Raw genomic sequence first — 16,195 nt, 5'->3', positions numbered from 1 at the left:
CACACCTTGTTTCTGCGCTTACCGGGGATGCAATATCTCATCCGAGGCCGCCGAGCAAAGAGTTGGGTTGGGTTGCTTTGGCCCGGCCTGGCCATTGACCCCTTGACAGACCAAGAACGACAGTTGTACAGCACCGCGAACCCCCAACACCAACGCATCCCGGGGCTTGTTAGCCCCTGCATCTGCGCCGGCCAGACCTGGTCGATTTGCATAGCCTAGCTGCCGAATGGTTCGAGTTGAGTGTGGGAATCAGAGGCCCGAGTTTAGTTGATGTCTTGGAGAACACCTGGGATTCACCTTCATACCATACTTGATAGATTGCGTGGGAGGTCAAGCATCTTAACTCGGAGGATCATGCATCATCATGGTATTTTTGTCATTTGGTATGCCCTAAGACCGGTATCAGGACACCAGTTCAAAAAAAAANAAAAAAAAAAAAAGGAGAAGAAAAAAAGAGGGGGCAACTCAAAAACGAGGCAACTCAAAAGTCGTAAAGTATTGTGTCGCATGTTTGGTGGCTTCGTGTTACCAAGCAAGCTGGAGCACAAGGCGATCGAGAAGATACCGCAGAGCACCACATTCCATAATTGAGTACCAAATTTCCAAATTTGTGAATGTGGAGAGTGGGCCAACATTCCGCCAATCAATACCTATAGGTAGGAAGGGGACGGGGGAGCTGCTTGGCTTGTGAGGCTTAGTACCTGATTGCTGGTTGATCGTGAATGATTATTAGAGCATCGCACAATGTACGGTAGCAGATTGGATTTATCTGCTTAATCCATCCCCGGATTACTGATCCCGCTCGGAGTTGACAGTTTTTTTTTTTTTCCCTCAAGGTGCCAATGGAAGCTAATGCACGTCCTAATTGAGACACTCGTAGATATCGATGATCACTACACAGGACCTCTTGCCTAACGATCATCATAGAAGTCTTATGATGTAGAACTAAAAACAGATTGAAATCGTCGAACTTCTCTTTACCGACCCGTTCCACAAGAGCAAGCAATGGAATGGTCGCTGTCTGTGGATACTCAGATTCAGGTTTGCCATAGAAGCAAAAGCGGACTTGACTTCCTTTCCAGGGGAAAGAACAAGCTGCCCCAAACGCTTGGCTTTTTGACGTCATCAGCAATCCACCACCAGTGCCGACGCGCTGGATTCCTCCGCCAGCCAAGTACCAAGAAATCTCCAAGCTCTCTTGAGCTGTACCGAGGCTTTTTGGACTCAAGCAAAGTTGCGATATTGGTGGCACAGGAAGCACTGGAAGCACTTATACGAAAGAAAAAAAACTCAACCAAATCATAACCAATTGATTGACAGTTATGGTTGGGAAACGCGGCATCTTCAACAGCCAGGCTCAACCGCTGCTCAAGGCACAAAAACATGGCGACACTAACATCCAGAGCCACGGCACGCCGCGCCAGCGCCGAGTCGAACGCGATCTCGAAAACGGTAACGAGTATTACAGCTACAACAACTCGCCTCTTGCCCGCCGCCGGCCAAACATATGGCGCTTTCAAGATGCAGCCCAGACGGTCATAGACGATAATCGCCGTGCTCAGCTGCAGAAGGAACTGCTGCACGGCATTGACCGCATGGCCTTTGAGAAGTCCCGCAAGTCACAGGAAGAGATTTCTCAAATCAAAAATAAGGGGGTGCGTGCGTACTACGAGGAACAGAACGAGCGCATCAACGACTGGCTCGAGATTGACGCCGTGGTCATGGCTATCGCCGACGACGTACTCGAGTCAATGGATCCCGACCCGGACCGTGACGGACACATGGAGCGGCAGGGCGGCCTGCATAATGTGCACGGGCGCATCAACGAGCTCCTGCCACTCGAGGTTCAGCAGAAGCGTGCCAAGGAGAAGAAGAAGGCCACCTGGGCTATCAACATCAACGTGCTTGCCAACATACTTCTGGTGTTTGCCAAGATCGTTGCCGTCTTCACAACCGGCTCCTTGTCCCTACTTGCCTCCTTGGTGGACTCGGTGCTCGATTTACTTTGCACTGTCATCATTTGGACGACGACCAAGGTCGTTGGGTGGCGTCTCGACTCGCTTCAGAAACGTTTCCCGGTTGGACGTCGCCGACTCGAACCTTTGGGGATCGTGGTTTTTTCCATAATCATGGTGCTGTCGTTCATGCAAATCCTCAAAGAGTCGGTCGAAAAGCTGTTGCCCCTGGAGGGCCACGTCGAAGACCTCGGTTCCACTGCTGTCGGCTCGATGTTGGCCACTATTATCCTCAAGGGACTGATAGGACTTGGTTGCCTGCCCATAAAAACGACCCAAGTTCAAGCTCTAGTCCAGGACTGCAAGACCGACGTCATCTTCAACACGATCTCCCTGTTGTTTCCCTTCATTGGAGCCAAGGCCCACATTTGGTGGCTCGATGTAAGTAAAATAGCTCATCAGGGGAAGCCTTTTACCACACAAGCTAACGCCAAGACAGCCTGCTGGGGCCGCTATTCTGTCTCTCTATATCATATACGACTGGGGTAAGACGTGTTTTGAAAACATTATTCGCCTGTCGGGTGAAATTGCCGACCGCCACACATACCAAAAGCTCATGTATATGGCATACCGCTTCTCGCCTGTGGTCATTGGCGTCAAGAATATTGTTGCGTATCACTGCGGTGATGGAGTCTGGGCAGAGTTCGACTTGCTGCTAGACGAGAACACGAGTCTGCGCAGGAGTCACGACATCGCGGAAACGTTGCAATACTGCGCCGAGGGCCTAGAGGAGATCGATAGATGCTTTGTAACCACCGACTATTCCTCTTCTGGTCCTGCCGGGCACGGACATGCCATTGAGTCTAGCTAGGACTTGATTTGTGTTGCTGTGTTGAAGCCAAAGATTGAGGTTGGGATCATAGTAGATGCATTGTGTACAAGGAAGGGAAGATCAGAAACAGTTTGATTTGGGGTACATGTAGATGATATTAAAATATTAAATTGCAGATTGAGTCATAAAATCGAAATGGAAATGGACTTGACGTAAGTATTTCGTAACACGTGATTGAACGCTGTCCGATGTTGGGCTAGCTCCAGGTGCCTTGAATCGGTGACATAAGCTAAGCCTCAGGCCCGACAAGGGTACGGAGTATGGGATTGTTCTCCTGGGACCCCTAAGCGACAAGGCGGGTAACACCGCCATCGTCAGTGCTGATCATCTTTTCGCCTGAGCCAGTTGAGGTTGGGCAACAATCTAATGTGCTTGCTTACTACTTGGGATTTTACCTTACCTTACCTAACCTGCCTCCTTTTAACGCCCACCTACCCACCTACCTTAGTATATTCCCTCTGTTTAACAAGCAAGCAAAGCTTTGTGGCTGATTTTCACCTTGTTTCACATCATCTCAAGTCAGAGAGGTTTGACATCTATCGCAAATTCGCAATACATCCTAGCGCCAAACAGTCGAAACCCTGGTAAACTTAAAATCCTAAAATATCACGAACACGGTTCAGCTTCAATGGCACAACGCAGGCCATAGTCTACGTACCTACCTATCTATCAACATTCCAACCTCGAACTACGGCCTGACGCCTTTAGACGAGAACTCGACCTCCCTTACAAGCCAGTTCCGAGACATCCCTTTTCCAACCCCAGCATGCCGCCAAATCATGCCCTGGCGGCCGAAGCCCTCTCCATGTCCTCCCCAACCGACTCCGACCGCACATCATCTCCAGATTCTGCAAGAGGCACTTCATGGGCGCCGCGACCGGGCAGGATAACACCATCGCGCCGCCTGTCCTCGCGTGTCGGACACTACACGGCCCCACCGACATCCACGCCGGACAGCTTCCCGGCTCGCATCCTCCAACACCTCGAGACCATTAGCCGACAGGCCTGGATTCTCTTCCTACGGCTGCCCAGGATCCAACAAGCTGCCGTCGTAGTGGCCGTCGTCACCGTCCCGATCGTCTCGATCCTCTTCCTCATATACAGCCATGCAATCTTCACCTGGCTTGGGCCCATCGCCAAGGCCTGGCGGAACCTGCCGGGCGGGTGGTTGATCATTTGGTTCATGGCCTTCTTCAGCGCCTTCCCGCCGCTCTTTGGCTACAGCACCGCCATGACGCTGTCGGGCATGGTGTATGGGTTCCCGCTGGGTTGGCCTATCGCCGCATCGGCCACCGTGGTGGGGTCAACATGCGCCTTTATTGCAAGCAGGGGTGTCTTGAGCAGATATGTGCACAACCTCGTTGGTAAGGACAGGAGGTTCGTCGCGCTCGGTCAGGTGCTCAGGAGGGATGGGCTGCTGGTTCTCACGGGGGTGCGGTTCTGTCCGCTGCCGTACAGCCTGAGTAACGGGTTCTTGGCGACGATTCCGAGCATTACGACCGCAAACTTTGCGATGGCTACGGCTTTTGTCAGGTTAGTCTTGCGTTCCCTATTCTGGCGGCTTGCTATTTGAGTCCCTAGATTCCATAAAGGCCAGTATTCTAACATGCGCTTAAACACATCACAGCCCCAAACTCCTCATCCACGTATTCATCGGCCACCGTTTAGGCCTCCTCATCGAGGAAGGCGATACCATGTCTACCAGCGACAAGCTCATTAACTACGCGGGGATGGCTGCGGGAGGCCTAGTCGGCACGATCGTGGGCCTGGTGGTGTACCGGCGCACGATGGCGCGGGCGGCGGAGCTGGCGAGGCAGGAGAACGGAGGTGAGGACGGCATGGGCGGGGATGATTACGTCGATGGCGACGCCGAGAACTCGAGGCTCATGTCTGCCGTGCTGGACGAAACAGATGCGGCGGCGCTTATGGACGACGACGATATATCGCTGTGGGGGGATCACGATTATGAACCGGACCAAAGACGGGTCTCGGATGAGGATGCCGAGACGCGAGGAAATGGGGTCAAGACGGCCAACGGGGCTACCGACGGCAGGTGACCGGATAGAATTGTTGTCGTTTGAGTATATTTACCATTGCAGTATAGAGAGCGTGGAATTTGCTAATATTGACACGATTTGCTACATATCTAGTGTATACATATGCATTGGAGTTTTGGGTTACAGAAGGTTTCTTTAATTGGCTGCGGGTTCCGGGTTTTTGAACCCAACTGTTTTGTACCCAGGTACCTACAGGTATCTTGGGTGTCTGCTGTCGCTGCGCATCTAGCCGACGTGGGAAGCTATAATCATGAGCACCCATAATCATGGACATCAGACTTCAGTATTGTCAGTGCAAATTTTCGATCCTATGATCCTGAGCTTCGAGTTGGAAAACCAATTCAGACTGTTTTTAAAAGGGGGGTTAACAAAACAGCTCCGTCAACAACCGTCTCGCTTGGTTTTCGGCATTGAATGCTCAGACGGTTGCTTCTTTGCGGTAAGTAAGGGCAGCTTTAGCTATCTAGTGCGGGGATAGTTGCAGCATCCAATACCCCGATAATATCCGCCCGTATCTCGTTTAACCTTAAACGTCCTCTACCATTACCTCAACAAACATCATCAACAGTACCCTATTTATTTTGTATCTCCTGCCACATTCTCCAAGATTCAATGGAATTTACCAAGATAATCCCTCCAGCAAAGCTGCTCAAATGCAAATCGCATGTAGCTCCAGGCATGTTAAACTTTAACGCAATGTCATTGATCCTTGACTACCTAACTTATCCACCATACTAATCTCAAGCCAGCACGAATCACACAGGTCAATACTTGATCACTCAATTCTCGTTCGAGGTGCCACTTGACTATAAAGTCACAGATGGGCCCAAACTTATGCTATATGCCTCTAGCGTTACCAAGAATGACCGTCCAATCGTTCACCAGACCTACCACCCGCAACAGCGGCCATGGATGGTCTACAACGAGGGCGGGCCAGGCTACGGGAACTCGGAGCCCGAGTCCATGCCCCTCACCAAGGCCGCGCTAAGCCGTGGCTATCAGGTCCTGTATCTGGACTATCGTGGAACAGGGCTCAGCACCCCCGTCACAGCACGACTCCTGGAGAGTAAAGGAGATGCGCAGAAGCAGGCCGACTATCTGAAGCTATTCCGCCAGGACAATATTGTGCGGGATCTCGAGGCGGTCAGAAAAGCGCTCACGGTCGACTATCCCGAGGAGTTACGCCAGTGGAGCATCTTTGGCCATTCTTTTGGCGGCTTCGTTTCCTTGACCTACTTGAGCTTCTTCCCCGAGTCGCTGCGCGAGGTCTTTATCAGCGGCGGCCTGGCGCCCATAGGACGGACCGCGGATGAGGTCTACGAGGCCACGTACCGCAAGCTCGTCGAGCGCAACAAGGCCTACTTTAACAAGTTCCCCGAGGACAAGCAGCTGCTGGCCGAGATCGCGGCCTTTCTCGCGAGCAACCCTGGCGCCTCGGTCCAGCTGCCTGCCGGCGGCACCCTCACGTTCCCGCGCCTGCTGACGATGGGCCTAAACTTCGGGTCGCACGGCGGCTTGGACGCGGTGCACTCGCTCCTGGTCCGCATCACGTCAGACCTGGGCCAGGTCGGCTACATCTCGTACCCGACGCTCGCCCTGATCGAAAAGGCACTGCCGTTCGACGTGGCGCCCATCTACGCCATCCTGCACGAGGCCATATACTGCGACGGCAACTCGTCCAACTGGGCGGCGCAGCGGCTGGGCGAGGCCGCGGAAGGGTTCGCATGGCTTTCCAGCGCCAGCGACCCCGTGGCCTTTACGCAGCAGGTAGCCGGTGCCAGCGGCACGGGTGTGGATCAGCAGCCCCTCTTCCGCTTCTCGGGCGAGATGATCTACAAGATGCACTTTGAAACGCACCCGGAACTGAGGCGCATGCGAGAGGCCGCCGACATACTGGCCCGTTTCGACGGCTGGGACAAGCTGTACGACGAGGCGCAGCTGGCGAGGAACGAAGTGCCCGTCTACGCCACGAGCTACGTCGAAGACATGTACGTCGACAGTGGGTTCGCTAGGGAGACGGCCGCCAAGGTCAGGGGGACCAAGGTGTTTGAGACGAATGTACTGTACCACAATGCCATCAGGGCGCGGTCCGACGAGGTGTTTGCGCAGTTGTGGAGATTGCGCGACGACCCTATTGATTAGCCGTATTTGTGAAGCATGCGCTAATACGAGTCCCCTTATTACTATTGACAAGTCTACTGCGTCAAAACTACTTGATCGTGAAAGTCTTGTGCTCCACCCTCGGTTTTCCAGTGAATGTATTTGCAGGTGAGGGAGCCATTTGTGCTCAAACAGCAACCAACAAAACGACATGCCATGCATCTGGGTGAAAATGGGTTTTATCCATCAAAGTTCCTTTCCTGTTGTGTTACTCATCATACAGATATGCCCTATCCTTTACGAAGCAGTCTTTCATCTCTGGGCTTCTCAGATGAACCAAGATCCGACATAACACCATCCATGTCTTGTTTGTAGGATAGAGGCCTATTGTCGGACCGCTCATTCACCAAGCCAGCATGTCGTGACTTTTTTATGCAATTGACGTTCTATACGAGCTCAAAATTTCCCGGTTCACTGAAGACTTCCTTCGCACCCCAATACACAATTTATTTTCCCAACACGGCTTCGCTAAGTAACAAAAATTCAAATACCAAGAGACGCTACCCATTAAGCAATGGTTTAATAATTTTCTGAGATTGCTCCTGCCTGCGGCATATATACAAAAGGATGCGTACGTGTAACGCTTTGGCCGGCGCTTAGGGCTATCTGTATATTGCTAGATAGTTTATTGCAGAACGTGACTCTCATCAATAATCCAGCTGTTTTTGGTGCGTTCACTTGCGACCACAACTCTGTTACCGGATCACAGGGGAGGATTGATACACCGCCCATGCTCTTTGAATCTTCCGCTCCGATTCACGATCTAACTGTTCTGCACGGGATATCCTATTGCAATCGCGGTATCCTGACTGTTTTTGCACGCAGCGTCGGCAAGCTGAAGCTGGACTGTAGCAGCCTTGTGACCAACTGTCCTCTTACCCACCATACGCATCCCTATGCATGTCCCATAGTCGTACGCCAAACCGACCTGAGCCATGGCGAAAATGGTGATTGCAGTCAGGAAACGCATTTTTCTTAGAACAGAAAGAACCAGCGCACTTGGTTTAAGTGGTTGAACTTGGTCAGCGTATGCTCGTCCAACATTTTTGGAATAATCAGAACCTTGGTGCTATTAAGGTTCATGGTGTATATTTGCAACACTTGAAAATGTCTTTATAAGACTTACCTGAATTATAAGAAAGCAAACAAAGAAAAAAGAGCAAAATGAACACGAGAAGAGAAGAAAAAAACAATCGAACAACGCTAATACCAAGTTGAGATGGCCAAATGCAAACTTGCACAGAGGGCTATTAGCGAGAGGCGGTTGTCTGTTAATAAATACACAAACTGTCTGTTCCTTTGTAGACCTTCGCAAAGGTAGACTTTATACTGTTTGAGAACACAGTGGATTATTCAAGCGATCAAGGATATTTTTGGGGCATCGCTTGAAGCACTAAGGCCTGCATTGGCTTGAAACATGCTAGACAGTCTACGCAATATTTACTAATATAAATCTCAATGCGGTACTATTTCGTGTATCATAGCTTGCCTTGAAAAAAAAAATCCGTATAACTCGAACCTTAAATCCATATACAATTTTCACCGACGTCGCGACCTGACCTGGTGTGACGCGCCCGCTTTCAGAATGGAACATAGCAGGTCTTCAAGCTCCCTGTAGGTTGTGAAGGCGGGGTTTATATATAATATTAAGCTTCTGTAAAGCTGTCTCAAACAAGTGTGTGGGGGATAAAGAAAGCTTCCCGGCTGCATTCTGTCAGCTCGTGGTGGTCACAGTAATGGTGAATATTTAGGTAAATATTACAACGGGTATAGCATGGCGCTGATATTCTTTGCGACTTGGTTCCAATACGGCATTAAAAAACTAACTAGGCACATACTTATTTAGGATACTCCAATCAATGTCGCCCATGCGTGCCGAGTATATAATTAGAATTATACCGCCAAGGTGGTAGTATCACTACGTAAGGATGGTCTGGTCTATATTTGGGCGTTGATGTGTTCTTTTTTTCCCTGTTTTGTTCTTGTCTTTTATAGCATGTGTTTGTTTTTGCCTAACATGTTAGTCGATTTTCCTCCATCATGCCTTGCCAACGCGTTATTGCTATAATTGTAATACAGCCCTTTTTAATCGGTATGCGGAATGTTTGACCTTTGGCAAAGCATGGAGCGCGCAGTCGCTTTCCCCAACAAGGCAATACGGTAACAACATTTCCCCTAACCGTGCCCATGACGCACAAATCCCGTGTAGTTCAATTCTTATGTAGCGTTACAGGCGAAAACACCAAAAAGTTATAACACAACCTCATCCATCATCCATATATATCTCAACAAACAAAAGGCAAAAAAGAGAGCCGCTTGTTACGGGAATTGAGCCCGACGTGGGGGTCGAACCCACAGCCTTGAGATGATCCCAGATGATATATCATCCTGTTTGTAAGAGTCTCACGCTCTACCGATTGAGCTAGCCGGGCGACTCTTTTGCTTGCTGAGTTGTGCTGACGTAATTAACAAGATGTATTATACGGCAGACTTCTTTTCGAATGTGGGTAGACTGAGATCAAAATGGATCTTGCCATCAGGGTTAGTGTAATGTGCGGGCCTTATCCACACCGAAGGCCGGAATGACTGACTGGCATGCGTGATGCTATGCGACTCTGGACTGGGCAAGACTGGGGTACCATTGCTACCATGGTATTGCTCGAGTCGTGCACGCCTGTTGGTAGCCAAGTGACCACTCAACTTCCATAAACGTTCGGAACATGATACATGTGTGCAGGGCAGTTATTTTTCTCCTCCATGTCGACGACGCTCACTGCGTGCACAGAATCAATCGACCGGGGAGGACCTTGCATGGGCGAAGTGCTGCGGATTCTGCAATAAACCTGAGCAGATGTTGCTCAGTTATATTGTGTATCGGGGCTCTCTGATTGAGGCCAGGTTCGAATATGTTCGGAGCTGTTGGTCATTGCTGTTCATTCTGCAGACGCTCCAATCTCTCGCTTCTTCCATCCATGTGGTGAAACGATCTATAGAGAACTCCTTGATACAGGAAGAGCTTCACCATCTCGAAATGCCTAGATTTCTTGTAGGCACTTTCTGGTCTCCACGCGGTGATTTAAACCGGAGGTGACACAAATATTGCTCCTGGGTTCGGGTGGTCCGGATTTTATCCAACGTGAGTCAAACCGCGAGCATCTCGTGTAGATTCGGGTTTTCAAAGCCCAGTGACTCAAGCGCAAAGTGGTGCTTTTCACTGTGTGCGCCTTCCATTTTAGCCTCGGATCGTCTCAACATGTGCGTGTCGACGGCTTGAGCTCGTATAACCTTGTTGCGAGCAACTTGGCTGGCGAATCGAATCTAGATAATCACCACCAAATATTGCACTTGGGGACGATGCCCAGAATGTTATGCTCAAGCGTGGCCACACGAGGGAACATGTGGGGAACCGAGGAGTCTTAGGTTGATAAGTTCCTACACGGGTTGGGCTGTCAGTACGTACCTAAGTAGTAAACATGTACAGTGACCAGGTCTGCGGCTTTGAAGGAAGTGCAACTGGAGGCGAGAAGAACGTGAAGAAGACAAGTGGGAAAGATTTTACTATGGGCAACTTAAGGCAACTTAAGGGCCTTGGCTTAAGAAAATGCCGCAACCCGGAAGGCTTGTGGTTATAAATCAGTGTGTTGATCTCCGAGAAGCAAGGAGAGGGACGGCTGGCGCTGACATTTCGTATTTTGAATTCAAGCCGAAGTGCCCAACGATACAAAGTTGAGAAGATCAATATGGCCAGCAGTAACAAATAACATGTGCTGTGTACCTAGTTTTTCCAGGGTTGTCACAAATCGTCGCAAAAAATTGTTACGGTTAGAAAAGAAGCAAACGGCCAATAATATGTAGTCCGGACCTTTTTTCACCAAAAATTAGAAGCAGGTTGGTTATTCATTCACAGTGAAAGTCAATCAATCAATCAATTCCAAACAGGCTATGTGTTCTCAGATCAGACAGAGATTGACAAAAAACGCAAAAGATAACTCGGATACGGGGAATCGAACCCCGGGCACGACGGTAACTCGCAGTTGAGAGCGTCGTATGTTAGCCACTACACCATATCCGATTGTAATCTTTGGATATTCGTTAAAGTCATCAATGTTACTATGAGGCTACGGCAAAATATATGAAAGAAGCTTGAGGATCCTGCTTACAATTGCAATATCGAGAACCAAAAGGTTTATTTCAGTATAACTAGCGAGATAGATTGCAAACAAAGTTATTGATATCAATGTTATACAGAATAATTTACCACCATTATTTAATGCGGCTGGCGGAAACTTTTCCTTGCTTCCTATTCGGGGTCCACCGTCACTGTGTGCAGCACCGCCAATGAGCTCCGACGGACATCGGAGCTTAGGTTGGGTTTGACGCACAACCAAGATCTGACAGGCTGCAGACACATGCCTCGCATCTGAGGCGAAGTCAAAGGGTTCCGCATAACCAACCGTAGGTGTCATGTACATACTTACCTTAGGAAGTGAACAGATGCGAAACTACTTATTTCCCAAGAATAGGTAGGAATCTTCAGAACGAGACCTCCGACATGGTCCGGCGAGTAAGGCAAGGGAGCTTCAGTGGGGCGGCAAAACCCCACCTTGCGACTAGGCATAAAAGCTGTTCACGCAGTTACCGCCCGTCACAAATTTTTGTTTTTGCGCTTGGTCTTGCTCCTCATTAATCCATCCATCAGCCGAAACGTGTAGAGACAAGAGAGCTGGAACATGATTCCCGGCCATCGCGGCTCTTGTAGTTGGAATGAGCTCCCACGATTTGACACACACTCTAATCGAGTCTTTTAACGCTCTCGCCGATGAAGTTCAGGATTTAATCGACAGAAAAACTATTTTAGAGCACAAGCTGCGCTACGCTCGGGAACAGGTACGTGGTTTTATTTTATTTTTTGGGGTTTACTTTTTTTTTATTCGATCGCGCGCTCTCTACCCTTTGCCGCCGATTCCGAAAATCCCGACTTCCGTGATGATCCTTTTAGCTCTAGATCTTGAGCCGCTTGCAAATCGCACAGCACAACGATAGACAACATAACCACTTTCTGACCTTTGGTCGTCTTACATTCTTTTTGCACCTCGCATCGCATTTCTTCAACAGGCAGTAATTTGCTAACAAGTGAACCATATTCATTCAGTACCAATATCTTGCCGACAAATATGCCCCAGCCGAGAAGGCCGTCTCGGAGACTTTGGCCAAACTGCAGCTCCCTCCAGAAACAAGCCATCCGGCATTAGCAAATACAACCCTTGTACCGCTACCGAGACGTGGCGACAGGTCCAATAACGCTCAGATAGCTCTCTTCATCCGGGAAGGAAGAAAGGTGGCGAGCAAACTCTCGATTATGACAGACCCTAGCAAGGGCAGTTTTTCAAGTAGCAAAGACGCCGTATCCACCGGCGTGACCACAATCTCGGCGGCCATGTTGGAGCAGGATTTCACCGTGGAAGGGAAAAAGGGTCAGCTGCAATGTCCCTTCTCGGCTGCACCATCTACTGTTGCCAAAGACAATAAAACTCAGGGTGATGAGGCTACCGGCCTGGACCGACCAGATTCTAGTGGAAACGTCCAGGACCCGACCCCACACGCATCTGCCGATCCCATCTGCGCCGCCATGTTAGAAGAAACGACTTCACAACAGCCGCCTCCCAGTGCTGGTGCAAACAAGTGTCCGATCCGTTTTCTGGATCAGCACTCGACAGAGGAGATCGCCCATTACGTAGAGACCCATAAGCACGAGATGCCGCGAAGCCATGAGGTCTGCATCCAGAGGTACCAGCGAAACGAGGAGCAGATAAGAAAGCTCGACGCAAAGTACGGCAGCCTCGTGGGCATGATTGGTGATCTCAGTCAAATACACAAACCAATGCTGCCAAATGGGGAAATGCAAGAGGATATCGATCGTGCCTCGAATGAAAGAGTAGAGAATTGGGCCGCCGAAGTCAGCGCCAACGATCCAGATGCCCCTCCCGAACAGTTCGTTGTCTCTTTGGTAAAAGAAGGGACCGCGGACAGGGCCAATGCCGACGACGATGATCGTGAGAGCCACTTTGACCGGGTTTTGAAGGAAGTCCGCGTGGGCGAATCACCCTCACGCCCGTGGGGCATCTCGGTCCCAATCATGGACGATACCACCTTGCAGAACCTCGAGAGCGAGAGGCCCGTCAGCCCGCCGCCCGCGCCTGTCCATATGCCTCCAGGGGCGCCGGGAACACCACCGCATCCCATGGCGGCTAGGGCTGGTGCGGGTAAATGTCCATTTGACCACACCAAACTCAAAGGTATGGGCCGGGGCGACATGTCTGTTATGATGTCGTCCCCATGTCCTCCCAGGACCGATCGATCAAATTTACGGGAGAGTCGCCGGCGATTGTCGGACAGTGCTACTGGAGCAGGTTTTGACTCCCGTAACCATCCTCATTCGTCTTCTTCCACGATACCGCAAAAGCAGCAGCAGCACCCCAAGACCACCCAAGCATCACGCCAGCAACCCACTTTCATCAACCAATCGGCACATTTGCCCAAGGAGATACATCAGACCCCCCAGATGGTTTTCACTGGGCCGGTCTTCATCGGATATCCCATCGAGCAGGCCATCCAGTTTATGCAACATTTCCAGAACGGCGGCCAACAATAACATCGTCTTTTCATCTTCCATATTTTCCTTGCCAGCAATGCTGGTTGTTTTCTATTTGTAATGAGTTTTTGGGTCGGAGCGTTGGCGTTAACAGGTGTTTTTTTTTTCCTTTTTTTTTGGCTTCTTTTTCTATGGGAGGTTATCAGGACTCGGTATTCCCCAACAGTAAACAGGCTCAGAATGAATAATTAGGAATGTGGGAAGCCCACACAATCGCGAGTGGTCCTAGTAGTTTTTTTCATGTCTATCTGCATAATTGCCTCTCCCCTTCACAACCTACAAAGGCACTTTGGGTGCCAGGCTTTGCCACAAAGCACACCTTTCCCTGAGGTACTCCAGCTCTAGCTCCCCGAACCCTTGAGAGTCAATGTGGAACTCCTTCCCAGACGTGAGCGGCGGAACGCCAGGGATGCTCGAATTTGTGAGCTTTCTGGCGTTTGGATCCCTGTTCTGTAGGAAGGACGCCAGGGCACCCGTGTACCCCTCAAAATGGAAGCGATCTGTCTGTTGTACTGGGTTGATTGTATTCCACTGGCGGCTGCCTTTTAGCTACTTGAACTTGCGGTCGGCCCGTCTGACATGGTGTTTGCGGGGAAGACTCACCCAATAGACGTCACTCGCGTGCTTGGCCGGGCTGATGGAGTACTCACCCAACCAGCCCTGACGGCTAGAGTTGGCGAACCACAAGGCCGGACAGGCCAGCACCACATCACGATATATCAGCCCGGCGCGGACCGAAGAATTACTGTACTCGGTAATAGCCTCCGAGCTGCCAACTTCAGGATATGCGGACTCCACCGCTGCGAGATCTCCGGGAGATAGGTTGGGTAGGAACCCCGGCAGCCACGAGTCGAAAGACAGATTACCAGCCGGCGGGACAAAGTCCTCGCCCTCATGCGTATTGTACATTGCGAAGCCAGCCGAAATCCCCGACTTACCAGAAGCCGCCAGACTGCTCAGCGGCCGACGCAGGAACCGCCCGTCCATCACCGGCGCCCACGTGAACGTCGAAGTCGTGTAGACGTGGCTGTCGGCGACCAGCAGCGCAGCCTGGCGGATCGCCTGGACGTCGGCCGTCTTCAGGCACGCCAGGCGCGTGTCCACCTCCCCAGCTGCGGAAGGAGCACGACCGCACCCGACCTCCTCGGCGACCTTGTCAAAGATCCACTGCGCCTCCGGGCTGTCGTAGCGGTAGACCTTGGGCCAAAATGGCGAATTCGCCAGCGCGGCGCGGAACGGCCGCGGCGCATCCGAATCCTCCTCCTGTCCCGCAACGGCGAGGACCTGGGCCAAGACGCTGCCGCCACCGGCGGACTGGCCCTGGATGGTGATGCCGTCCGGGTCGCCGCCAAAGTGGCGCACGTGGCTGCGCGCCCACTCGATGGCTGCGCGCTGGTCTAGCAGGCCTGGGTTCAGGTCCGACTCGGGCCAGTCGTCGGCGACCTGCCGTCCTGGGAGGAAGCCAAAGGCGTTGGTGCGGTAGTTTGGGTAGATTACGACCGTGTCGCCGCCCGTCAGGTTGTGGATCGGGTACAGCGACGGCGGCGGCGTAAAGGTTGCCGAGCCTCGGATGAAGCCGCCGCCGTAGAAGGCGATGATGACGGGGCGGAGGGGCTGTGCGGGCGTCCAGGGCCTTGTGTACAGGCCTAGGTAGAGGCAGTCTTCTGAGCCGTTTGTCTGTTGATGCCGTCAGTTTGTATGTCTATCTATGAGAGGGTGTTACCTTTTTGTCCAATTTTTCTCTTACTGTTCTCTGAGGGCACATGTCGAACGCCTCGCTGGAATTGTATATACCACCGCATTTGTACGACTTTGGTGGTTGAGGGCCACGGAAACGCAGGTCACCGACTGGGGGCGCGGCAAAGGGTATCTTTTGCCAGTAAGATATGTTGTAGTCGGGAGAGTAGGCCCCTTGGAAGGAGCCATAGTCGAGTGCCACCTTCAGCTCCTGGATGGTTGGACTTTTGGGGGCAGCTGTGACAGTTGCAGTCCAGAGCATGGACATTGCCGCTGTCATCATTATAGTCGGGATTCTATCCATGTTATATAAATCGAGCGAGGTTGCTCAAGGCCACTATAGTTAACAGCGAGTCTTGTTAATGAGGGGAAAAAAAAAACCTCTTCTACAGTCAGAACTGCACAACTCCCAAAGAGAAACTATTTTGGCCCACTTCAGTAGAACTCCATGTTTTCCACGATTTTGCCGTCTATATAGACGTTTTACCCGCTTCCGGGGGAGTGGATGATCGACAGGGATAAAAAGGGTGAAAGCTCGGGGTTGGATTGCAGCGAGCTGCATGTTTCCCCTCATCTTTAATTGTTGCTAACCTGTCTACAGAACCCATGCATGCTGCGGGGATTAATGTAACCCCAAACTTGTTGACGAACTTCCAATGTGCCATTGCACCTCATTATTGTTGTTCAAGGCTAGCCTGGTGAATCATTCTAGGGGAGGTGATGGGGTTTGAGACGCAACGGT

At 51.1% G+C, this 16,195-nt stretch overlaps 6 protein-coding genes across 6 annotated transcripts; 4 read left to right on the top strand and 2 right to left on the bottom strand.

Annotated features, from left to right (window-relative positions):
• Window positions 1-1,322: 1,322 nt before the first annotated feature.
• PgNI_03076 (uncharacterized protein) lies at window positions 1,323-2,826 on the top strand (the record flags this gene model as incomplete). Its single annotated transcript, XM_031123130.1, has 2 exons — window positions 1,323-2,396; window positions 2,455-2,826. The coding sequence occupies 2 exons, from the start codon at window positions 1,323-1,325 to the stop codon at window positions 2,824-2,826; spliced, it is 1,446 nt and encodes a 481-aa protein (XP_030983572.1).
• A 333-nt stretch (window positions 2,827-3,159) lies between these two features.
• On the top strand, window positions 3,160-5,136 carry PgNI_03075 (uncharacterized protein). Its single transcript, XM_031123129.1, has 2 exons — window positions 3,160-4,380; window positions 4,475-5,136. Exons 1-2 carry the CDS (start codon window positions 3,614-3,616, stop codon window positions 4,902-4,904), a joined length of 1,197 nt encoding a protein of 398 aa, XP_030983573.1. The 5' UTR covers window positions 3,160-3,613; the 3' UTR covers window positions 4,905-5,136.
• Window positions 5,137-5,516: 380 nt separating this feature from the next.
• PgNI_03074 (uncharacterized protein) lies at window positions 5,517-7,046 on the top strand (the record flags this gene model as incomplete). The annotated part of the gene is made up of 2 exons (XM_031123128.1): window positions 5,517-5,602; window positions 5,654-7,046. 2 exons carry the CDS (start codon window positions 5,517-5,519, stop codon window positions 7,044-7,046), a joined length of 1,479 nt encoding a protein of 492 aa, XP_030983574.1.
• A 781-nt stretch (window positions 7,047-7,827) lies between these two features.
• On the bottom strand, window positions 7,828-8,034 carry PgNI_03073 (uncharacterized protein; the record flags this gene model as incomplete). Its single annotated transcript, XM_031123127.1, has 1 exon — window positions 7,828-8,034. One exon carries the CDS (start codon window positions 8,032-8,034, stop codon window positions 7,828-7,830), a length of 207 nt encoding a protein of 68 aa, XP_030983567.1.
• A 3,445-nt stretch (window positions 8,035-11,479) lies between these two features.
• On the top strand, window positions 11,480-14,191 carry PgNI_03072 (uncharacterized protein). Its single transcript, XM_031123126.1, has 2 exons — window positions 11,480-11,951; window positions 12,217-14,191. The coding sequence occupies exons 1-2, from the start codon at window positions 11,829-11,831 to the stop codon at window positions 13,714-13,716; spliced, it is 1,623 nt and encodes a 540-aa protein (XP_030983568.1). The 5' UTR covers window positions 11,480-11,828; the 3' UTR covers window positions 13,717-14,191.
• PgNI_03071 (uncharacterized protein) lies at window positions 13,993-15,757 on the bottom strand (the record flags this gene model as incomplete). Its single annotated transcript, XM_031123125.1, has 3 exons — window positions 13,993-14,247; window positions 14,320-15,393; window positions 15,464-15,757. 3 exons carry the CDS (start codon window positions 15,755-15,757, stop codon window positions 13,993-13,995), a joined length of 1,623 nt encoding a protein of 540 aa, XP_030983569.1.
• Between the last annotated feature and the right edge of the window lie 438 nt (window positions 15,758-16,195).

The sequence above is a fragment of the Pyricularia grisea genome (genome assembly GCF_004355905.1).
Source record: "Pyricularia grisea strain NI907 chromosome Unknown Pyricularia_grisea_NI907_Scaffold_2, whole genome shotgun sequence".
In the NCBI taxonomy this organism is placed as follows: Eukaryota; Fungi; Ascomycota; class Sordariomycetes; order Magnaporthales; family Pyriculariaceae; genus Pyricularia; species Pyricularia grisea.
This window is presented reverse-complemented; position numbering and strand designations above follow the sequence as displayed.

What these genes read in the sequence shown, in the direction of transcription:
- PgNI_03072 (XM_031123126.1), top strand. Translation starts at nt 11,829, where the DNA reads ATGAGCTCCCACGATTTGACACACACTCTAATCGAGTCTTTTAACGCT. An exon ending in TGCGCTACGCTCGGGAACAG is followed by an intron (nt 11,952 to 12,216) that starts GTACGTGGTTTT and finishes ATATTCATTCAG; the next exon opens with TACCAATATCTTGCCGACAA.
- PgNI_03075 (XM_031123129.1), top strand. Translation starts at nt 3,614, where the DNA reads ATGCCGCCAAATCATGCCCTGGCGGCCGAAGCCCTCTCCATGTCCTCC. An exon ending in ATGGCTACGGCTTTTGTCAG is followed by an intron (nt 4,381 to 4,474) that starts GTTAGTCTTGCG and finishes AACACATCACAG; the next exon opens with CCCCAAACTCCTCATCCACG.